At 48.6% G+C, this 17,077-nt stretch overlaps 2 protein-coding genes across 5 annotated transcripts in view; one reads left to right on the top strand and one right to left on the bottom strand.

The window, feature by feature from the left end:
• Positions 1 to 9,749, top strand: part of EYA3 (EYA transcriptional coactivator and phosphatase 3) — a 96,478-nt gene extending 86,729 nt beyond the window's left edge. For 2 of the 4 annotated variants that reach the window (XM_037500614.2, XM_037500616.2), the window contains 3 exons: positions 520 to 641; positions 5,004 to 5,104; positions 6,186 to 9,749. In XM_037500614.2, coding sequence (XP_037356511.1) covers positions 520 to 641; positions 5,004 to 5,104; positions 6,186 to 6,266 — 304 coding nt within the window. In that variant the 3' untranslated portion in view covers positions 6,267 to 9,749. Of the gene's footprint in view, positions 1 to 519; positions 642 to 3,686; positions 3,793 to 5,003; positions 5,105 to 6,185 lie in introns of those variants that run through there. The other 2 variants (XM_054691583.1, XM_037500615.2) reach the window with 2 other exon arrangements.
• Positions 9,750 to 11,321: 1,572 nt separating this feature from the next.
• Positions 11,322 to 16,455, bottom strand: XKR8 (XK related 8). The gene is made up of 3 exons (XM_037500617.2): positions 16,073 to 16,455; positions 15,188 to 15,384; positions 11,322 to 13,131 (listed from the first exon to the last, which is right to left on the bottom strand). Exons 1-3 carry the CDS (start codon positions 16,363 to 16,365, stop codon positions 12,377 to 12,379), a joined length of 1,245 nt encoding a protein of 414 aa, XP_037356514.1. The 5' UTR covers positions 16,366 to 16,455; the 3' UTR covers positions 11,322 to 12,376.
• Positions 16,456 to 17,077: the final 622 nt, after the last annotated feature.

Raw genomic sequence — 17,077 nt, 5'->3', positions numbered from 1 at the left:
TTATGGGCTGAATTTTACTTTGATGAAATAGCACTGTAACAGAAAATCTTTGTTGTGTATTTTCCAAAGTGTGGTAACAGTGACATAGTGGTATTTGCCAACAAGTACAAGTTAGAATGGTTAGAAGGAAAATGATGCAGGAATCACGTTGCTGCTCCATGTCCACTATAGAATCTCTGTGTTTAATGTGACAGATAAACAAACCTGAGATAATTAGAACATTGTCACTGATAAAATACAGTGCCAGGCCCTTTAAGGGTAATTTTTTTTTGTTTTTTTGTTTTTTTTTTTGTTTGTTTGTTTGTTTGTTTGTTTGTTTTTTGTGGGACCCTCGCTGGTGGCCGGGATCGAACTGGCGCTGCAGAGGCTGCAGGCAGCCTCGCAACCCAGCGTTCAACCGCTGCACCACCAGGGGAGGCCCGAGGGTAATTTTTAATAGATCTACAGAGTTGACCCAGTTGAATTCTTACTTCCAAGTTAGTTTGTTTTCACCTTTTCTTTTTCTTTTCTCCCTTCTAGAAAGAATTGTGTGAATGTTCTGATCACTACCACCCAGCTGGTTCCAGCCCTGGCCAAGGTTCTTCTATATGGACTAGGAGAAATATTTCCTATTGAAAACATCTATAGTGCTACCAAAATTGGTATGGTTTCTACTCTAGTAACTGACCTTACAGGAAATCTCCCTGTTTATGATACACTTATTATTTACCAACCTGTCTGAGCAACACGATATATATAAGTTACTGACGAGTTATGTAGCTTATATAAGTCTTCACAGATAGTAAGTTAAATAAACTGGATTCAAATCCAAGTTTGTCAGACTTAAATTTTATCATGTTCTGTTTTATAATATTTAAACATAATATCTTAGTTTAGAAATCTGTTCTTGCCTTATTTCAGATTTCTTTCTCTTTCACAGAGCAGGCACTACAGTGCAATATGATAGAAAAAGCACTAGATTAAAAATCAGGGACTAAACTGTATACTTGAAAATAATTTAAAAATCCCTCATATCCTTTAGGATAGTTACTGTAGAAAAACTAAATAATTAAACGTTTAGCAAGCATGGGGAGATACCGGAACCTTGTGCAATGTCAGTGGGGGAGTAAAATGGTGAAAGTAGCATATGATCCAGCTGTCCTACTTCTGGGAAAAGTGCAAAAGAATTGGAGGCAGAATGTCAATGAAGTATTTGCACACCATATTCACAACAGTCTTAGTTACAATACCCAGGAAGTAGAAATAACCTTGAATTGGTTATTGAATAACCAATAAATAACCTTGAATTGAATGGCTAGATAAACAAAATGTGGTATATCCATACAGTGAAATATTACTCAGCCTTAAAAAGGAGGAAATCCTACCACATGCCATCTACCATTTGGATGAATCGTAGACATTTTGAGTGAAATGAGCCAAAGCCAATTCAAAAAGATAAATACTGTCTTTCCACCTATTTAAGGTTCCTAGAGTGTTCATAGTCATGGAAATGGAGGATGGTGGTCACCACAAGCTTGAGGAAGGGGAAATAGGACGTTGTTTAATTGAGTATAAATTTCATTTTTGTAGAATGAAAAAGTTCTAGAGCTATAGTAAACAACAGTGTGAGTGTCCTGAACTCTGCTTAACTACATGTAAACAGGACAAAAATGGTACATTTATGTTCTTGACTTTTCCACAGAAAGTTAAAATTTTCATTAATTTTTTTCTTCATCTACCATTTATAAAACTTGAAATATTTACTGTCTGTTTACGTGAAAGTTTGCCAGCCCATTCTTGAGTAATTCTCTTGTGCATAAAGACACATTTATTTTTCATGCTACTTTGTTTATAATTGGAAATAGGCTGTGAACCTGTCCATGAGCAGAAAATGGCTAAATAGATATATTCAAACAATGGAAACTATATAGCAAATTAAAAGTGGGTGAATTAAAACTATATATATATATATCTATAAGAATTATTATGAAAAACAATGTTGAACACACAAAAAAGCACATTGCAGATAGAGACATACAGTATATAACATTTGTATAAATGTTCAGAATGTTCACAACATATCATTTATGGAATAGGCTGTGGAGAGAAAGCAGGAGGAAGAATGGCATTAGGGAGAGGTGCATCAGAAACTTCAAAGAAATCTGTAATGTCATATTTTTTATCAAAAGCAACTATTAAGATTTGACAAATCTGGGTTAATGGTAGATATGCAGGTATTTTCATATATTTTTGTATGGTTGAATTATTTCATTTACAAGGGATTTACGGAATGGGAGGAATATATCTGAAAGCCCCTTTCATATTTCATTACTGCTACCCCTGCTGTGCTCCATGTTTCATAGGAATCCAGAGCCTCAGTGAGCCTCCCACCCCTGAAAGGTAGATTTTCTCTACTGTTTGTTAATACTGAGTCCTGGCACCGAAAGGCTTATCAAACCAATGGAAGTGATTTTATTCCCTCTGACAGTGTGTTCATTGGGTGATCTTCTGCAGTCTCTCTTTCAGAGCTAATCCATGCAGTAGAACGTGACACAGTCACCGTGGCACCTCCTAGCCACAGTGGGAGACTTGACAGAACTCTGACCTGCCAGCAAGGAGAAGAAATAGTTGTTCATTTCCTTTGAAATAATCGCAGGATTGTGGCTCTCTTAGAGAACTATTCTGTGACGTTGTACATTAAAGAAAATTCTCAAAATCATTTCTGAAAATGTCAGAAGTGTTTTTGATAGGGGAAACCCAGAAACCTAATACTCTCTAAAGACTAGGTTGGTCTTGCAGTTACAGATTGTTTGACTTTGGGTAAGCTGACTCGTCATTGGCCTTTTCCTCCCAAGCAGGAAAGCTCATCTCCAGGATTGTTTTCAGAGTGTAAAATGGAGGGAAAATATTTGCCATCTCTATTGGAGTCATTTTTTTTTTCATGTACTCTCAGCTATTAGTAACTCTGTCTCTTGATACTTTTGGAGAAGACATTCCTAAATGTTTTCAATCCCCAACCATTGTGTGCCAGGACAATGAAAACATCGCTACCCTTGTCCTCTAAATAAGAGATATTTCTTTTTTGGGTATTAGGAGAAAAGAATGACTGAAAATGCTGGTGTTTTGTTTTTTGTTTTTTTCTGTTGATAGATGGTAAATTAGACTGTTTCTGACAGAGATTGGCTAGGTTGTAGGGATGTAATGGTTGGAATGGAATTAGATAAAGAACTCTGTAACACTTTGAATATAATGAGAATTCATTATTAGATTATTTAATGTTTGAATTGGGGCTTGAGATATGAAGTCATCCTCCACTGAATCATTTGTAGGATTAATGCACATTTACTCAACAAATGTTGATTGACTACCTGATGTGAGTGTAAGGCATGACCACACTGTTTTCTGATGCTACCACTGAAAGGGGCCTACATGCACTTAAGCCAAGTCTTAATAAATCAGAGACTAAAGCCCAAAGTGAACTAGTGTCTGGTCCAGGCAACTGTTCCCCCAGTTTGAGATACCACATGGGTTGGGAATGACAAAGACTTGTAATTATCCAGATGTGCCACGCAGGACTTCTGAGGATGAGTGCATAGTTTCTTGTCAGTCAGTGTAGTCATCTTAGAATTGTGTATTGTGATAACAGTTTTCCAGCAGGTGGCAGTCAAGTGCCTTGAGGAAGAGGCACCTTTTTCTTATTCACACAGGAACCCTGGTGCTAAGTCTCTGGATCTGGAAAGAAGAAAGGATGAGAAGGTTAATGGAGCAGGATGAAGAAGGAAGCAGAGTTAGGACCTTGCTTAATTGAAGAAGGTGGCAGAAACAGGGAAATAAAATATAAAAGATAGTGAAGAAAAAGCAAGGGAAATAATTTCCCCTTTTTTAATTTATGCAAATATCTTTTCCATAGCAGTATCATCTGTGCATTCTTTAGGTATTGGTTTCCAGTGGGATTTGAATTTTTGGATACACAGCCCTGTTTCCCAGTGAATTTAAATCACCCATTTCCTGAGGTCAATTTCAGTGATAGAACATCTCCGCTTTGGGTACAGTAAATGGCAGTTACAGTAAAATAGGGAGAAAAACCCAGGTGTGACCATGTTCGTTGGTCCTCTAGGGCTCCTCCTCTCCTGGCAGGTCTAGGACTCTCTGGGAAGTTTGTTATTACTAACAAAAAAAAAAGATCTTATGTTTCCACTTCTCTTACCTACACTAAAACAATTTCCTCTCGGGCCTCCCCGGTGGCGCAGCAGTTGAGCTCTGGGTTGCCAAGCTGCCCGCAGCCTCTGCAGCGCCAGTTCGATCCCCAGCTTCTCCCCGGCCACTGGAGGAGGGTCCCACATGGCGCGCAGACCTCTCCTGCCGCCCGCTGCTCCCCTCAGCAGTGTACTTCGGTCCTTCTGCCTGCTCTGCTCCCCGCTCTGGCTCTGGTGAATTCTCTCACCCTCCCGCGCTTCTGACTATACCCAGTGCTTGTATAAATAAATAAATGAATAAATAAATAAATCTTAAAAAGAAAACAAAAAACAATTTCCTCTCAAAAATTATCCTTTTATGAGGGCACAGTGGCCAGAACCTAAACTTGGGAGTCATAAACCCAGAGTCTACTAGCTGTCTTATTTGTGGTCTGGGCAAGTCACTAATACTTAGGGCCCCATTTTATCTGTAAAATAAGGAATATTATCCATCTCCCTGGATAATTTTGAGAATTAAAAGATTACTTAAAAACTTCTTTGTAAGCTATAAATACAGGGGAGGTGGGAAGTAAGGTGGTATTCATAGCTCTCACACTCATTTATAGAAATTCCCTCATACTAAGATCTTACGACTTCACCCTTGGCTTTTTTAATGGCACAATTTGCAGTCTTTGGGTGGAGGGCCTATTGGATCTCTAGATGCCCTGCCCCCCACAAAGCACATTATATGGGCTGCCACTTTGTCCAAGCAGGTGAACCCTTTTCTTTGGTATTGGTTTAAAAAGATACGGAGGAATGTCCTGATAGTCCTTGTCTTTTTCTCATCAGGAAAGGAGAGCTGCTTCGAGAGAATTGTGTCGAGGTTTGGAAAGAAAGTCACATATGTAGTGATTGGAGATGGACGAGATGAAGAAATTGCAGCCAAACAGGTAACCATGGTGAAGAACACTGTTCACGTGGAAGGGCATGAAGGGATTAGGAAAATGGTAAACTCGGAAATCCTAGCTATCTTTTGGGTATTTACAGTATTTTCCCTTCTCTTCCTCTCCCATTTTTCTTTAAAGAAAGAGGAAGAGTTTTTTTGGGTTTTTTTCTGAAATGCAGTTTTCCCTATAAGCTGTTTTGATCCTCCTCTTTCCTTCCACCTGACATTCAAACATCTTAAAATCTTTGAGCCCTGGGCCTTCTGGGTGGCGTAAGGGGTTAAAACACAGCACTATGAAGAGATCCGCAGCCACTGCAAAATGAGTTCGATCCCTAGCCAGGAAGGTGACCCATAAGGTGCAGCAGACCTCTCCTGACTCACCTGGTGTTTCCCTCAGCAGTGTATTTCAGTCAATCCGCCTGTTCTTTTCCCCACTCTGTCTCTGGTGAATCTTCTCACCATTCCACACCTCTGACCTACACCCCAGTTCTTCTATGCCAAAAAAAAAAAAAGGAGGTTTCCAAAGTGGCACACAGTGTTCTGTCCCTAATTCTGGCTGTATAATATGATCGTTATTTCTCAAAGTTGTAAGAAAACCTGAGAAATACCACTAAAACCTAATGAAAACAGCGCCTCCCCAGTGGCACAGCGGGTTGAACGCCACACTGTGAAGCTGTCCACAGTCTCTGCAGCACCGGTTCGATTCCCGGCCAGCTGGGGAGAAACCCACATGGCGTAGCCGACGTCTCCTGCCTCGCCCGCTGCTCCCCTCTGCAGTGTATTTCGGTCGTTCTGCTCCCTGTTCTGTCTCTGGTGAATTTTCTCACCCTCCCATGCCTCTGACCTGTACCCCAGTTCTTGTATAAATAAATCTTTTTTAAAAAAAAGGAAAAAAAACCTAATGAAAATCTCTCACATTTGTAAGGTGTCCTATAGCATATTTATACGTAAGACTTAGTTGATCTTTATGACAGCCCTGTAAGAGTTACCAGATACCAGGGAGTTAGGTCTGTAGAGGAAGGGGTTTGGATGGATATGAACTCTCAAAAGAGGTTGGGTTAACCAGCCATCCCCCTCTCTTCCAGCACAACATGCCTTTCTGGAGGATCACAAACCATGGAGACCTGGTGTCCCTCCACCAGGCTTTAGAGCTTGATTTTCTCTAAGAACTGGAATGAAGAGCCTTCCCCATGAGCTCCTTTCCCTCCTGAAGGGAGCTAGAGACCAGAACCAACTGGGAACACACTCTGTCTCTCCTCCCCCCACCCCCTTTTTTCTCTCCTCCATGGAATGCCGGCGAGAACACAATCAGAACCAACATCTGTGAGCAACAAAGCTTATTTTTGCTGAGTAAGCTGCAGTCCGTGTTCATCCTCACAAGAAAATAGGAGGCAGTTGGATTGAGAGAATAGACTCACCGCAGCTACAGTGCTTTTAATTCCTCTATTACTCTTTGTTTGTTTGTTGTATTTTGTTTCACAAAATGAAGAAAAAGAAAACTCTTGGGGCAGAGTTGCACTCTTAGTCCATGACCAGTCTGCTCTTAACTTGTGGTAGGATAAATGCGCAGACTTTTATAACATCTCTGGCAGTCTTTATAATCTCCTTAGCTATAGAACATATTCCCAGTGAATGTATATGTTATTTTTATAGGTGAGGGTCTGGTCTCCGAAGCAAGTACCCCCCGCCCCTTTCTTTTCTAGCAAGAAAGGAGTGTGTAAAGTTTCCTTGAAAAATAGTCATTGAAATATCTAAAATACCTCTCTGTGATGATAGCACCTCTTAGCTGCTCCAGGATCTGATCTAGATGGTTTCCTTCCCGTTCTTCCAGCTCCTGGTTTGCTGAACTATGGGGCACTGGACACTGAATACCATTAGACTTTGATGTTTCCCCTCCTGGAAGCCTTAGATTCCTTTTCCAGTTACTCTTCCCCCCTTTAACCAGACAGCACAGCCACAGAAGCTCCTCCTCTTAGCAGTAAAGTATAGTCTTCAGCTTGAATCTCTCATTCAAAGACAATGGCCCTGGAGGCTTACCCCAAACTGGAACGAAGGGACTAAGGCTTCTTGACTCTTTAAATAGGATGATTCCACCTTTTCCTCCTGCGGAGAAGCACCCTTCCCCCAACAGACACTCGTCCCTACAACCGTCTCTTCCGTCTGAGTCATCAATGTGTGGCTCTTACCCCTTTCCTGTCCTCAGTCCTTCATAGCCACCTCCATGCAGTCTGGCCAAAGCTACTAATGTATTTGGCTTCCCTGGAAGCCCTCAAGCCCTCTGAAGGGTATTCTGGGCATATATTTACTCCCAGCTCTGCCTGAAGCTAAAGAGCAGATTGCCATGATCAAAACCCAGTTTTCCCATGGACTGCCCTTGCTGCTTCTCAAACGCCATTCTGAAATGGGAAACCAGAAGGCCAGAAAGTCTTTCCCTAATTTCAGTGAGGGTGCTGGACCCTCTCCATGCCGAAAGGTTAATTCTCCTCCATTCAAAAGGTTAACATCTCACAGCCTGACCTCTGGGAAGTTTGGTGGATGCCAGGCATGAGTCCCAGCCCTCCATCCCAACTGTTTGTGGCTGCTATGTCCCTCAAAGGCCAACTTGGGCTTCTGCTCAGGCAGGATAGACTCCCTAGAGCGGAGGAAGTTAAGGCTGCAGGGAGGTGACTGCGTAGGCACCTCAGAGCCATGCAGCTGGGGCCCCAGTGGGAGATGACCTTAACCAGGCCAGTTCTAACAGCAGTGAAGAGTTCCCTGGTTTCGCATTTCCCTTACCAGAGATACTGCAACACAAAGAGATCAGACTCCTTCCAACGCCAGCACCCAGACAGAGGCAGCGGAGAGAGTCTGGCTGCATTCCTCAGGGCTGGTTGAGAAAGTGGTTCACCACAGTTTTAGGATCGAGGTGGTTGGAGAGGAGCTGTGGTCAATGCTCATTATCCACCTGCCTCTTTGGCCTCGTTTCCATGGGAGTGGAGGGGCAGGCTGAGGTTGCACTCCCCTGGTCTGTGTTGATCATAGCTGCCCAGATGCTGCTCTGCCTCACTTGATAGTTGGTCTCAGAAAGCTCTAGGATGGGGCTTTCCTTCCAGGCCCAAGTGCTGCCCATGCTGGCAGGGTAACTGCTGGTGTCTTGTCCTGGACATGAGCCCTGGGTTGATGCAGGCTTGTGGGCTCTGGAGTGGTACCCCATCAAGCACACAGGCGTGCACACCTGCCCTGCCTGCCCCACCTTGTGGAGAAGTTTGCAAAGTTGTCCTAGAATGTGACTTGGACCCCTTTTTCAGTGCAAAAGGAACTTGAAATTGGCCAAAAAAAATGAAGCTCTCTGAGCAGAGCGCCCTTTGTTCTTTCCTGGTTGTGCCCCCTCATAGACAGGGCAAGCAGAAAATGAGGGTTTCTTGGACCTTCTGCCAAAATGAATTGTTCCTGGGACACAGTGCTCTTCTTTCACCCTGTGCTTTCCTCCTCCCCAGCACAAAGATCTGGAAAGGGAAATGGAAGCACAAGAGTTCTTGGGAGCTGAGGGCCAAAGGATACTGTGCGTCCTTCATTAAGGAGGAAGCCCTTTTCACTGGAAGAGTCCCCATCAAATTGGCCGCATGGGGAGGCCTTTCTCCCAGCTGGGCACGCAGGGCTTTGCAAGGTGGAGCTGTACACAGAGGCGAGGGCCCGCTAGTCGGGGGTCTGGAGTGGTCAGGTGTGTCCCGGGTTTAAGAGGTGGCTTGACTTCCGAATGTAAAACTGACTGTGCCTTAGCATCACCCTGTCCAGTGCCCCTGGGGCAGCTGGTGGTGTCCAGGAGATTGGATACCTGTTCCAGATTTAGATGCCTGTTTGGGCTTTTATTTGGTTTGGGGTGTTCCTATCTTCTGCTCTGCAAGTTGGGGGTGGGGAGGGCGAAGCTAGTGTCCCAAGAGACTTGTGCCACAGCTTGTTCGCAGTTTACAGAAACACAGCTTTAAAGCTTCTTTGGCAAACTCCAGTTGCAGTGTGCTCGCTTCGGCAGCACATATACAAACTCCAGTTGCAGCATATGGAGCTTCTAAACACTGGCTACCTTGAATGGGTGCCACACCACTGAAGCCAGGGGCAGAGAGCACAGGGGCAGAGCCATGTTCTCCCTCCTGGCAGTTATGGTGTAAGCCGAGGGGTGGTGAGCTTGGGGCTTCTTTCCTTGCTCCTGCAGAAGGGAGTAGTTAGGGCTCCTCTTAACAGGGTTTCTATTTCTCACCACTAATTTGGTTTCCTTTCTCATCCAAGAGTTGGAACTTCCCAGATTTCACACTCTAGGAGCCAAATCTGAGTTCTGAGATTCGAAAATGTCTGAAGCCACAAGAGAGAAAATCTAGTTCTGTCCTGTCCCCATCAGCATGCCTCTGCCCCTCCCTCTCCTCTGAGTTAGACAGTTCTGGCAAGCAGGCTCCTTGGCTAGTTCCTAATGCACTGACGGGAGCCCCCCATCAAGGACGACTTCTGCTCAAAACGTGACCCTCTGGACTTCAATGCCTCACTTAGTCGGAAAAGGCATGAATTGGATTGGATATATTTATGTGACTGCGGGCATTCGTGGCTGTAGAGTCCTTGACCATAATGTTATATGTAACGGGAACTCTTATAAACTTGAAAAAATAAAGTTTTTATTTTCTATACAGTTTGCTCATCTTTTCTAAATAGGATTGGCCAGTTGCCCAGCTGAAGAGGATTCTAAATTGGGCTTCATAAAAAAAAAAATCTAAAGAACTCATTAGAAAAATTAGTAACTGAGTCAGTAATTTTACCAAAAAGGTTTAAAACAACCATTAACGTAAATGAATGTACATGAAAAAAAAGTATTTTTAAATAATTTGCAAGGGAGAGATTAATCGCTTCTAAAACATACTGCTTTTGAAAAGTTTAATACTAAAATAAGATTTCACTTACCATCAAATTGCTAAAATTTATTATTAAATCAGTGCCTTACTGTGCTGAGCTTAAATCACAAAAGCAATGAAACTGATACCAAACCTTGCTTGATTCATTTCTTCAGACCTGGGCCTGTCTGGGAAATCGGTACTTTTGCTTTGTATTCTTGCAGGAGATTGGGATTCAGTGCTGACTTGCACGTACCTTATATGTCAAGACTATAATTTTTTTTCCCAAAGTAATGTCTTTAGAAGAGAGGATGCCTTGCATTCTGAGCATTAAATCTTTTCATCAGAAGGTGCATATTTCAAGCCACATTAATTGAAGGTAACTTTTTTATCACACTTTGACGGTTATAAGTACAAACGCTAGAATAGTGACGATTTTTCAATGTCATCCCCCTACAGTGAGTATAGCAGCTGCATCCTTCCCATCCTTCAACATGTTTTTTATTCTCAAAAAATGTTCAACATTTTAAAAGTTATTGATGGAAATCTTCAGACTTTCTAATTGCTAGTAATGTCTAGTAATGTCTGTTGTCTTTAAAATTATTGATTTGTAAACTATAATATATAAATGAAGTGACTTAAATTCTAGTTTAGGTGGTAACACTATGTACATTGTTTAGATTTAATGACATCCATGTGACTGTTACTTGATAATTTCATCTAGAGAGTAGAGATGAAAGCTTTCCTTGTGGCACTTAATACTGTCAGACACGCTTGTTCTATTTATTGGATCTTCACTAAAATGAACGGGCAAATAACAAGACAGCACCCTGGTTCCCATCACAGCACCTGGAGCCTTCCTTCAGCACCACTTCCTTTGCAAACCAGACCTCCCCAGTGCCGTGGCCCAAATCCACATCCCCTAAGCCGCCTCATAACTTATACTTCCTCCTCTCCCGACTTCTCCTCCGCCCTACACAGAAACTTTCTTCACCCAGGCTCTTGTGTTCACTTCATGGTACTAAATAAAGGGGCTTGTGGACCCCCCGGTGGTGTAGCGGTTGAGCGCTGGGTTGCAAAGCTGCCCGCAGCCTCTGCAGCACCAGTTCGATCCCCGGCTGCTCCCCGGCCACCGGAGGAGGGTCCCACATGGCGCGCAGACCTCTCCTGCCGCCTGCTGCTCCCCTCAGCAGTGTACTTCAGTCCTTCTGCCTGCGCTGCTCCCCACTCTGACTCTGGTGAATTCTCTCACCCTCCCGCGCTTCTGACTGTGCCCAGTGCTTGTATAAATAAATAAATAAATAAATCTTTTTTTAAAAGGGGGGAGGGGCTTGTGGCACTCCTGCCCAGCCCCGCTGCGGAGCTGGTTAAGAGCGCACACACTGGCATCAGCCCAGATCTGGGTTCCGATGCCCACTTGATAACCCCATGTTAATGCACGAGTTCCTCAAACTTCCAAGATAAGATTAAGAGGTGCAGCCCTGGTCCCAGGGCCTTTACCCACGCTGCAAGGGAGGACTGTCCCTGACCCCTCTCCAGGTGGCTTTGAATGCCATAGATTTAAAGACATGACTAAGTTGGAGGACTTCATGAGGCTTTAATAATAACCTAATAATACTGTTAAACAAAACACTTGCAGAAACGTGCACACACCTCTTCCTCTCTTAGACTGAGGTAGAAAATACATGGTCCAAAGTACAAAAAAACACCAACAGGCTGAGCCACAGCCCCAACCACAGGTTCACAAAGCACTTGATTGACAGTGGCCCCTCGAGAGTAAGATCCGGGCTGGGCCAGCTTCACTAAGGCGGAGGAGGGGCTGAGAAGGGCCAGCCAGTTGGGCATCCCTGGCTTCCAGTCTGAGTGCCTGCCCAGGAGAACCTAGAGAGAAGAAGGAATGGAGCAAGGGTGCCTGCTGATCCTGTTGCAGCTCCCAAGCTATAGAATGATGTTCTTGGCACAGAACACAGTTAACATGTTGAATGAACTGAATGACTGGGGCGGGGCAGGGGAAGGGTTCCAGAGAACACATCCTGGAGGTACTGGAACCCAGGAGTTGGACGCCACCTTCAGCAGTTATGTTAGAGGTGACTGGAGAGGTAAAAGTATCAACACAGATGCTTTGGGACACCAGCTACGCTGGTAGGCACTGAGGGCTGAGGGAGGAAAGAAGGTCTTTCCTTCCCTCTCAAAGTGTCTTGTACATAATCAGGGCCCTTGACTCTCCAGGGCCCAGCCCACCTCATCTCACTCCCATTCTCCAGGCAGGCCCGTCTCCACTCTGGCCTCCAGAGCGCTGCACACAGCAAGCCTCAGGTGCCTGTTGAGAGAACCAAGGCCCATAGCAGCATAATTAGCTTATCTTCCGTATCCTACCATCTGACTCCATCTGTCCACGGGCCCCTGGCTGGGGCTGACGCGCCTCAAAGGACCCCATTCATGTCTCTGTTCCATGGCAAAGCAGTCTCACCCCTCGCCTTAGGGAAAAAGTTCTGAGCCAACTTAGTCATGCGCTTGTTCTGAGGCAGCTGATGAAACTGGCGGGAGCGGGAATCCAGGGTCCCATCCACTTGGTCGGGCTCCCAGAGGGAGCGAGAACGCAAGGTCCCGTCCACTTGGTCGGGCTCCCAGCGGCAGCTGGGGTGCAGCCAGCAATAATAGACAAGCCGCAGAACCAGACCCAGAAAGAAGCAGACGGCGCCCATGGGCAGCAAGATCTGCAGCAGGCTCCAGCTGGGCAGCCAGGCGCCATATGTCAGCCAGGTGACCGCGATGAGAATGCTGTCACCCAAGAGAAATGCCAGGTGGATGGTGGCCCGGCCTCGGGTGCGGCCGTCAGCCACATTGAACCAGGAGAAATACAGGATGGTGGCCACAGTGGCCCGGTACAGCCACTCGGAGCAGGAGTCTGGCATGAAGTCCGTGCCCTGAAGCCAGACCCAGAACAGCAGCACCAGCCACAGACCCACAAAGTGCAGGGCCACGTAGTGGGGGAAGAGGGCTGAGAACAGGGCCACCACCAGGACTCGGGGCCACAGCAGCAGCAGGTTCCACAGGAAGTAGATCACAGAGGAGCCCGGTCCCAGGAGGGGCTTGGCAGGGAGGCAGGTGCGCAGGGCCCGGTGGTAGTCCAGCAGCGCCCACGAGATGCCCAGGAAGGACACGCCCATGGCGACCCCTATGGACAGAGGAGACAGGTGAGCCCCAGGGCCAGCTTCCCGGTGGTTCCCGGGGGGCCACCCTAACTGTGAGGGTATCAGAACCCCCGATTTGTTGAAGGGAAAACTACAGCTGGAAAGCATGAAATAGGTCCAGACAGTCTGCCCTTCACCACTAAGCTTTGCTTTCCAGGTGCTGCCATGGTGATATTTTTCAAGGATGACAGTGTGTGTGGCTTCCATACCTTCCTTGGCAGCCCTGGCCTGGCCACACCCTGAGCATCTCCCGGAGCCCTGTCACCCTTCCTTTCCAGAAAGACTGAAGCCGTTCTTGGGTCTGAAAATCAGCCGTCCCAGTTCCCTCTTTCTTGGTCTCAGAAGAGGAAGCAGGAAATCCCAGGGGTGGCATTAGGCCTCTGGCTGCCCTTGGGGCCAGGCAGGATATTCCCCATACCCCCTCCAGGCTCAGTCTGGGCCCTCATCTTCATTTTCCAAGACCAGAACTTTACGGTGGGGATCCCATCCATTTCCTGGTCACCCACCTGGACTGCCAGCCCTGGGACCTCCCGCAGGAATGGATGTGTCTACACTGCTTCCTCCCCGGCCCTCTTCCCACTGATTCAGTCCATGCAGGTGGCCAGGATCCCACCCCGAGCTGGAATCAGAGGGTGGCCACTGAGCTCTCTGAGTACCCCACTCTCGGTCGCAGCTGGCCTGACATTGTTCCAGTTTGCCCAGCACACCACATACCCTGCCTGACAAGCTTTGCCCATGATATTGGGAGCACAGGCCCAGCTTCCCCTGCCACCCTTCCTCCCTGCAGGCCCCAGTTTGAATATCCCCTAGGGCCACCCATCCTGACCTCACCCCACCCACCACAATGTGTTGGGTGCCCTGGATCACCCCACCCACTTCTGTCAGGAGTCTTCCCACACAGGAGATATGTTTCCTCATCTCTGAGCTCCTTCAAGGTAGGGAACAGATTCTGCTCCCCTGGGGTCACCGGGCAGCCTGTATCTGGCATGTAATAGCAAGTGATGTTTGCCAAGTAAAAAGCTGGGGAAATCTGTCTCATCCCACACGCCCTCCACACACTGGGTGGCCGTCTCTTAGCCCTGGGCGGACACACCCACTATCCTCAAATAGACATCAAACAGCTCTGCCCAGCCCGTCCTGTGAAGTCACTTCACCTTTCTGGGTCTCTTTCTCCTCAAGTAAAATGGAGACAAACACACCGACCTACAGGGCGGCAGTGCCCGGCCAACAGCAGGCCTCTGTTGTGTCAGCACTACTACTGGTCTTGTCCAGCTAACATTACAGACTCAGATTAGCAAGCTGGAAGGACGCTGGGGGGCTCAGAACAGCCCCCACCTTGTACAGCCAGGGATACAGGCCAGGCAAGGGAAGACCTACCGGTCACCAGGGAGAGGTGGCAGAGTGGGGATTGGTCCCTAGGAGGCCTCGAGGGGTGCGGGGGGGGGGGAAGGAGACCCCGAGTGGGACCTGTGTCGGAGTCCCAGTGTGGCTACTGGCTGGGTCTGAGACTTGCCAAGTTTCCTCCCCGTTACAGGAGAAAACCCCCCGAAGCTCCTCATGGCACGAGCGTCTCCCTGGTTCACGAAGCCACCTGCCTCTCCATTTCCAGGTCACTCAACGCGCCGAGTGAAACTACCTGTTTTGCAGCCTAGCATCCCGGCAGGGCAGGGCTGCGACCTAGTTCACAGCAGAGTGCCTGGCTCGGGCCAGCACCAGGTGCTCGGGGAAACTTGAGCGTGTCAAGGTGCTCAGTAAACTGTTCGCCGGCCGCCAAACAGCCTGTGCCAGGCGCCGCATCTCCCCCCTCTCCCTCCCTCTCTGCTAGGTAGGAGCGCCTCTCTCTCTCATTTTACCGATGAGAACAAACTGACAGACATTGAGTCATTTGTCCAAACTCACGTGGCTGGCGAGTGACTTTGGATTTGAACCCTCGGCTGCCTGACTAAAAATCTTCTATGTTCTAAGCAGCCCTGGGAAGTGTGGAAACATTTCTGACATGTGGGGCATTTCCTCAGCCACGGGGGCTGGCCCGTCACTCACACTGGTAGTACTCGGCCCGGCCGCTCTCCAGCACGATGGCCAGCACCAGCGTGAGCTGAGGCGTCGTCTCCAAGAACGTCTCAAAGAGCCGCAGCATGCTGATGTCCAGGGCGAGGAAGTCGGCGTAGGCCAGGTCGAACTCGGAGGGCACCTCCTGCCGCCACACCAGCAGCCCCTGCCGCAGCCCCTGCAGGCACCTAGGCACAGACAGATGCCCCACGGACCAGGTGAGTGTCCCCTGGCGTTCCTCTTGCCCTTCCCAGATGGTGGGTGCAGACGGGCTCCAGTCCTAGCTGGTCACTAACACGCTGCTGGGCTTGGGCAAGTGACTCGGCAAGGCGACAGCTGCTCCTGCAGCCGGGCCCTCTCCCAAGCTCATGACAAACCTTGGCCCACTGACTCTTGGCATTTCCTCTCCATAGGTGTGGAAGCAGAACCAAAGAAGGGAAACCTGGCCCAGAGAAGAGGGAGGGTTAGGCTGGAAGCGGAGGTTTGCTTATATAAGGGAGAAAGGATAAGAGCTTGCCCGGAGTGTTGCTGATGGAGACTGGGGGATGTTAACTGAGATCAGAGATTGGAGAGACCAGCCTTGGTAACCCACTGGCCAAGAAACTGAGGCTCAGAGAAAGGCAAGAATGAGCCAAGAGATAGTAAAGCCAGGAGTGGATCCCAGAGAGGTCTGACTCCAACCAACCCGGGTCACTTTCTTCCCTGGGCCTCAGTTTCTCCTCCCTGGCCTGGCAGGAAGGGCTAGATGAGCTCTGCGGGCTGCAGTTCTTTCTCTAAGGGCGGGAGCCCCGCTGCAGAGGTGAGCACAGGGGCTCAGTGTCCTCTCCTGGATCCCAGCCCTCTCCTCCCCGCGCCCTTCCAGCGGCGGGCGCTCACCTGTACAGGTAGCCCAACTGCAGGAGATGCAGCAGCGCCAGCCAACCGCCCGCGGGCTGCGACGCGTGCAGGCCGCCGGGGTCGGCGCGCAGCCAGACCCAGCTGAAGAGCTGCAGCACGACGGAGGAGAGGCCCAGCAGCGCCAGCACCAGCGCGCCCCACCAGTAGCGGCCGCTGAGCACATACTGGATGGCAGCCCACAGGTCGACGCCCAGGTCGGTCAGGAAGGCGGCGGTGCCCAAGACGCCCAGGACCAAGTCCCAGAGTTGCGCAGCGCGGGGCGAGCAGGGCATGACCCGCCAGCCTCTGCCCGCGCCGTCTCCTCTGCGGCCGGGACCCGGGCCTGGGGTCGCGGCGGTAGGAAGAAGGCGGGCACCGCCCTCGGGGCCGCCCAGGGCCCCGGCCTGCTGGGCGGGACTTCCCTGTCCCGGTCGCCGTCCCGCCCCGTCCGGGGAGGAGCGCGGGCGTCCTGGGTCTCCCGCGCGGCGCTCGCGTCTCCCAGACGCCCGCCCGGCGCTCAGGCCCTGCGGGGCGCAGGGACGCCCCCTCCAGCCCGGCCGTCGGAGCGCGTTCTCCTCGGCTTGGCAGGCTCTGATCGCTTTGCCTTTGAGATGCCAGGACCAGGGATGACCCCTCATCAGCTTTTTTTGCACAACAGTAGAAAAGCCCTTTCTGACCCCTGATTGCGTAACTTTGCAAACTGAATGGCTCGAGTTCGGGCGCTTGCCAGGGGAGCCCGAGGGCCCAGGCCCGGCGCGGGCGACCCCCGGAGGCGCGTCTTACTTGTTCATCCGGACAGGGGTTTGGGGGGCTGGAGGGGGGCAGGGCACTCAGCAACTGCGAGAGAGTTGCTTCAAACACCGTTTGCATAACAAGAGGAGTGAGGAACACAGTGAGGTTTTTTGTTTTTGTCTTTTAATGAAACTTGAAAGAAATGCCCTTCATTTGGGGCTTCATTGCCTGACCCGCCAGTCGCACCCCAGTTCCCTCCCTAGTTCCCTCCCT

Source organism: Talpa occidentalis, unplaced genomic scaffold (genome assembly GCF_014898055.3).
Source record: "Talpa occidentalis isolate TD23 unplaced genomic scaffold, MPIMG_talOcc4v2.1 talOcc4.9, whole genome shotgun sequence".
Taxonomy (NCBI): Eukaryota; Metazoa; Chordata; class Mammalia; order Eulipotyphla; family Talpidae; genus Talpa; species Talpa occidentalis.
The sequence above is the reverse complement of the archived record's forward strand: the minus strand, read 5'-3'. Positions and strand labels throughout refer to the sequence as shown.

Bases quoted from the DNA above. Each gene is read 5' to 3' on its own strand.
- XKR8 (XM_037500617.2), bottom strand. From the start codon at position 16,365: ATGCCCTGCTCGCCCCGCGCTGCGCAACTCTGGGACTTGGTCCTGGGC. The intron at 15,385-16,072 runs GTGAGCGCCCGC...GTCTGTGCCTAG, and splicing joins CAGTTGGGCTACCTGTACAG to GTGCCTGCAGGGGCTGCGGC. The intron at 13,132-15,187 runs GTGAGTGACGGG...CTCTGTCCATAG, and splicing joins CCGGGCCGAGTACTACCAGT to GGGTCGCCATGGGCGTGTCC.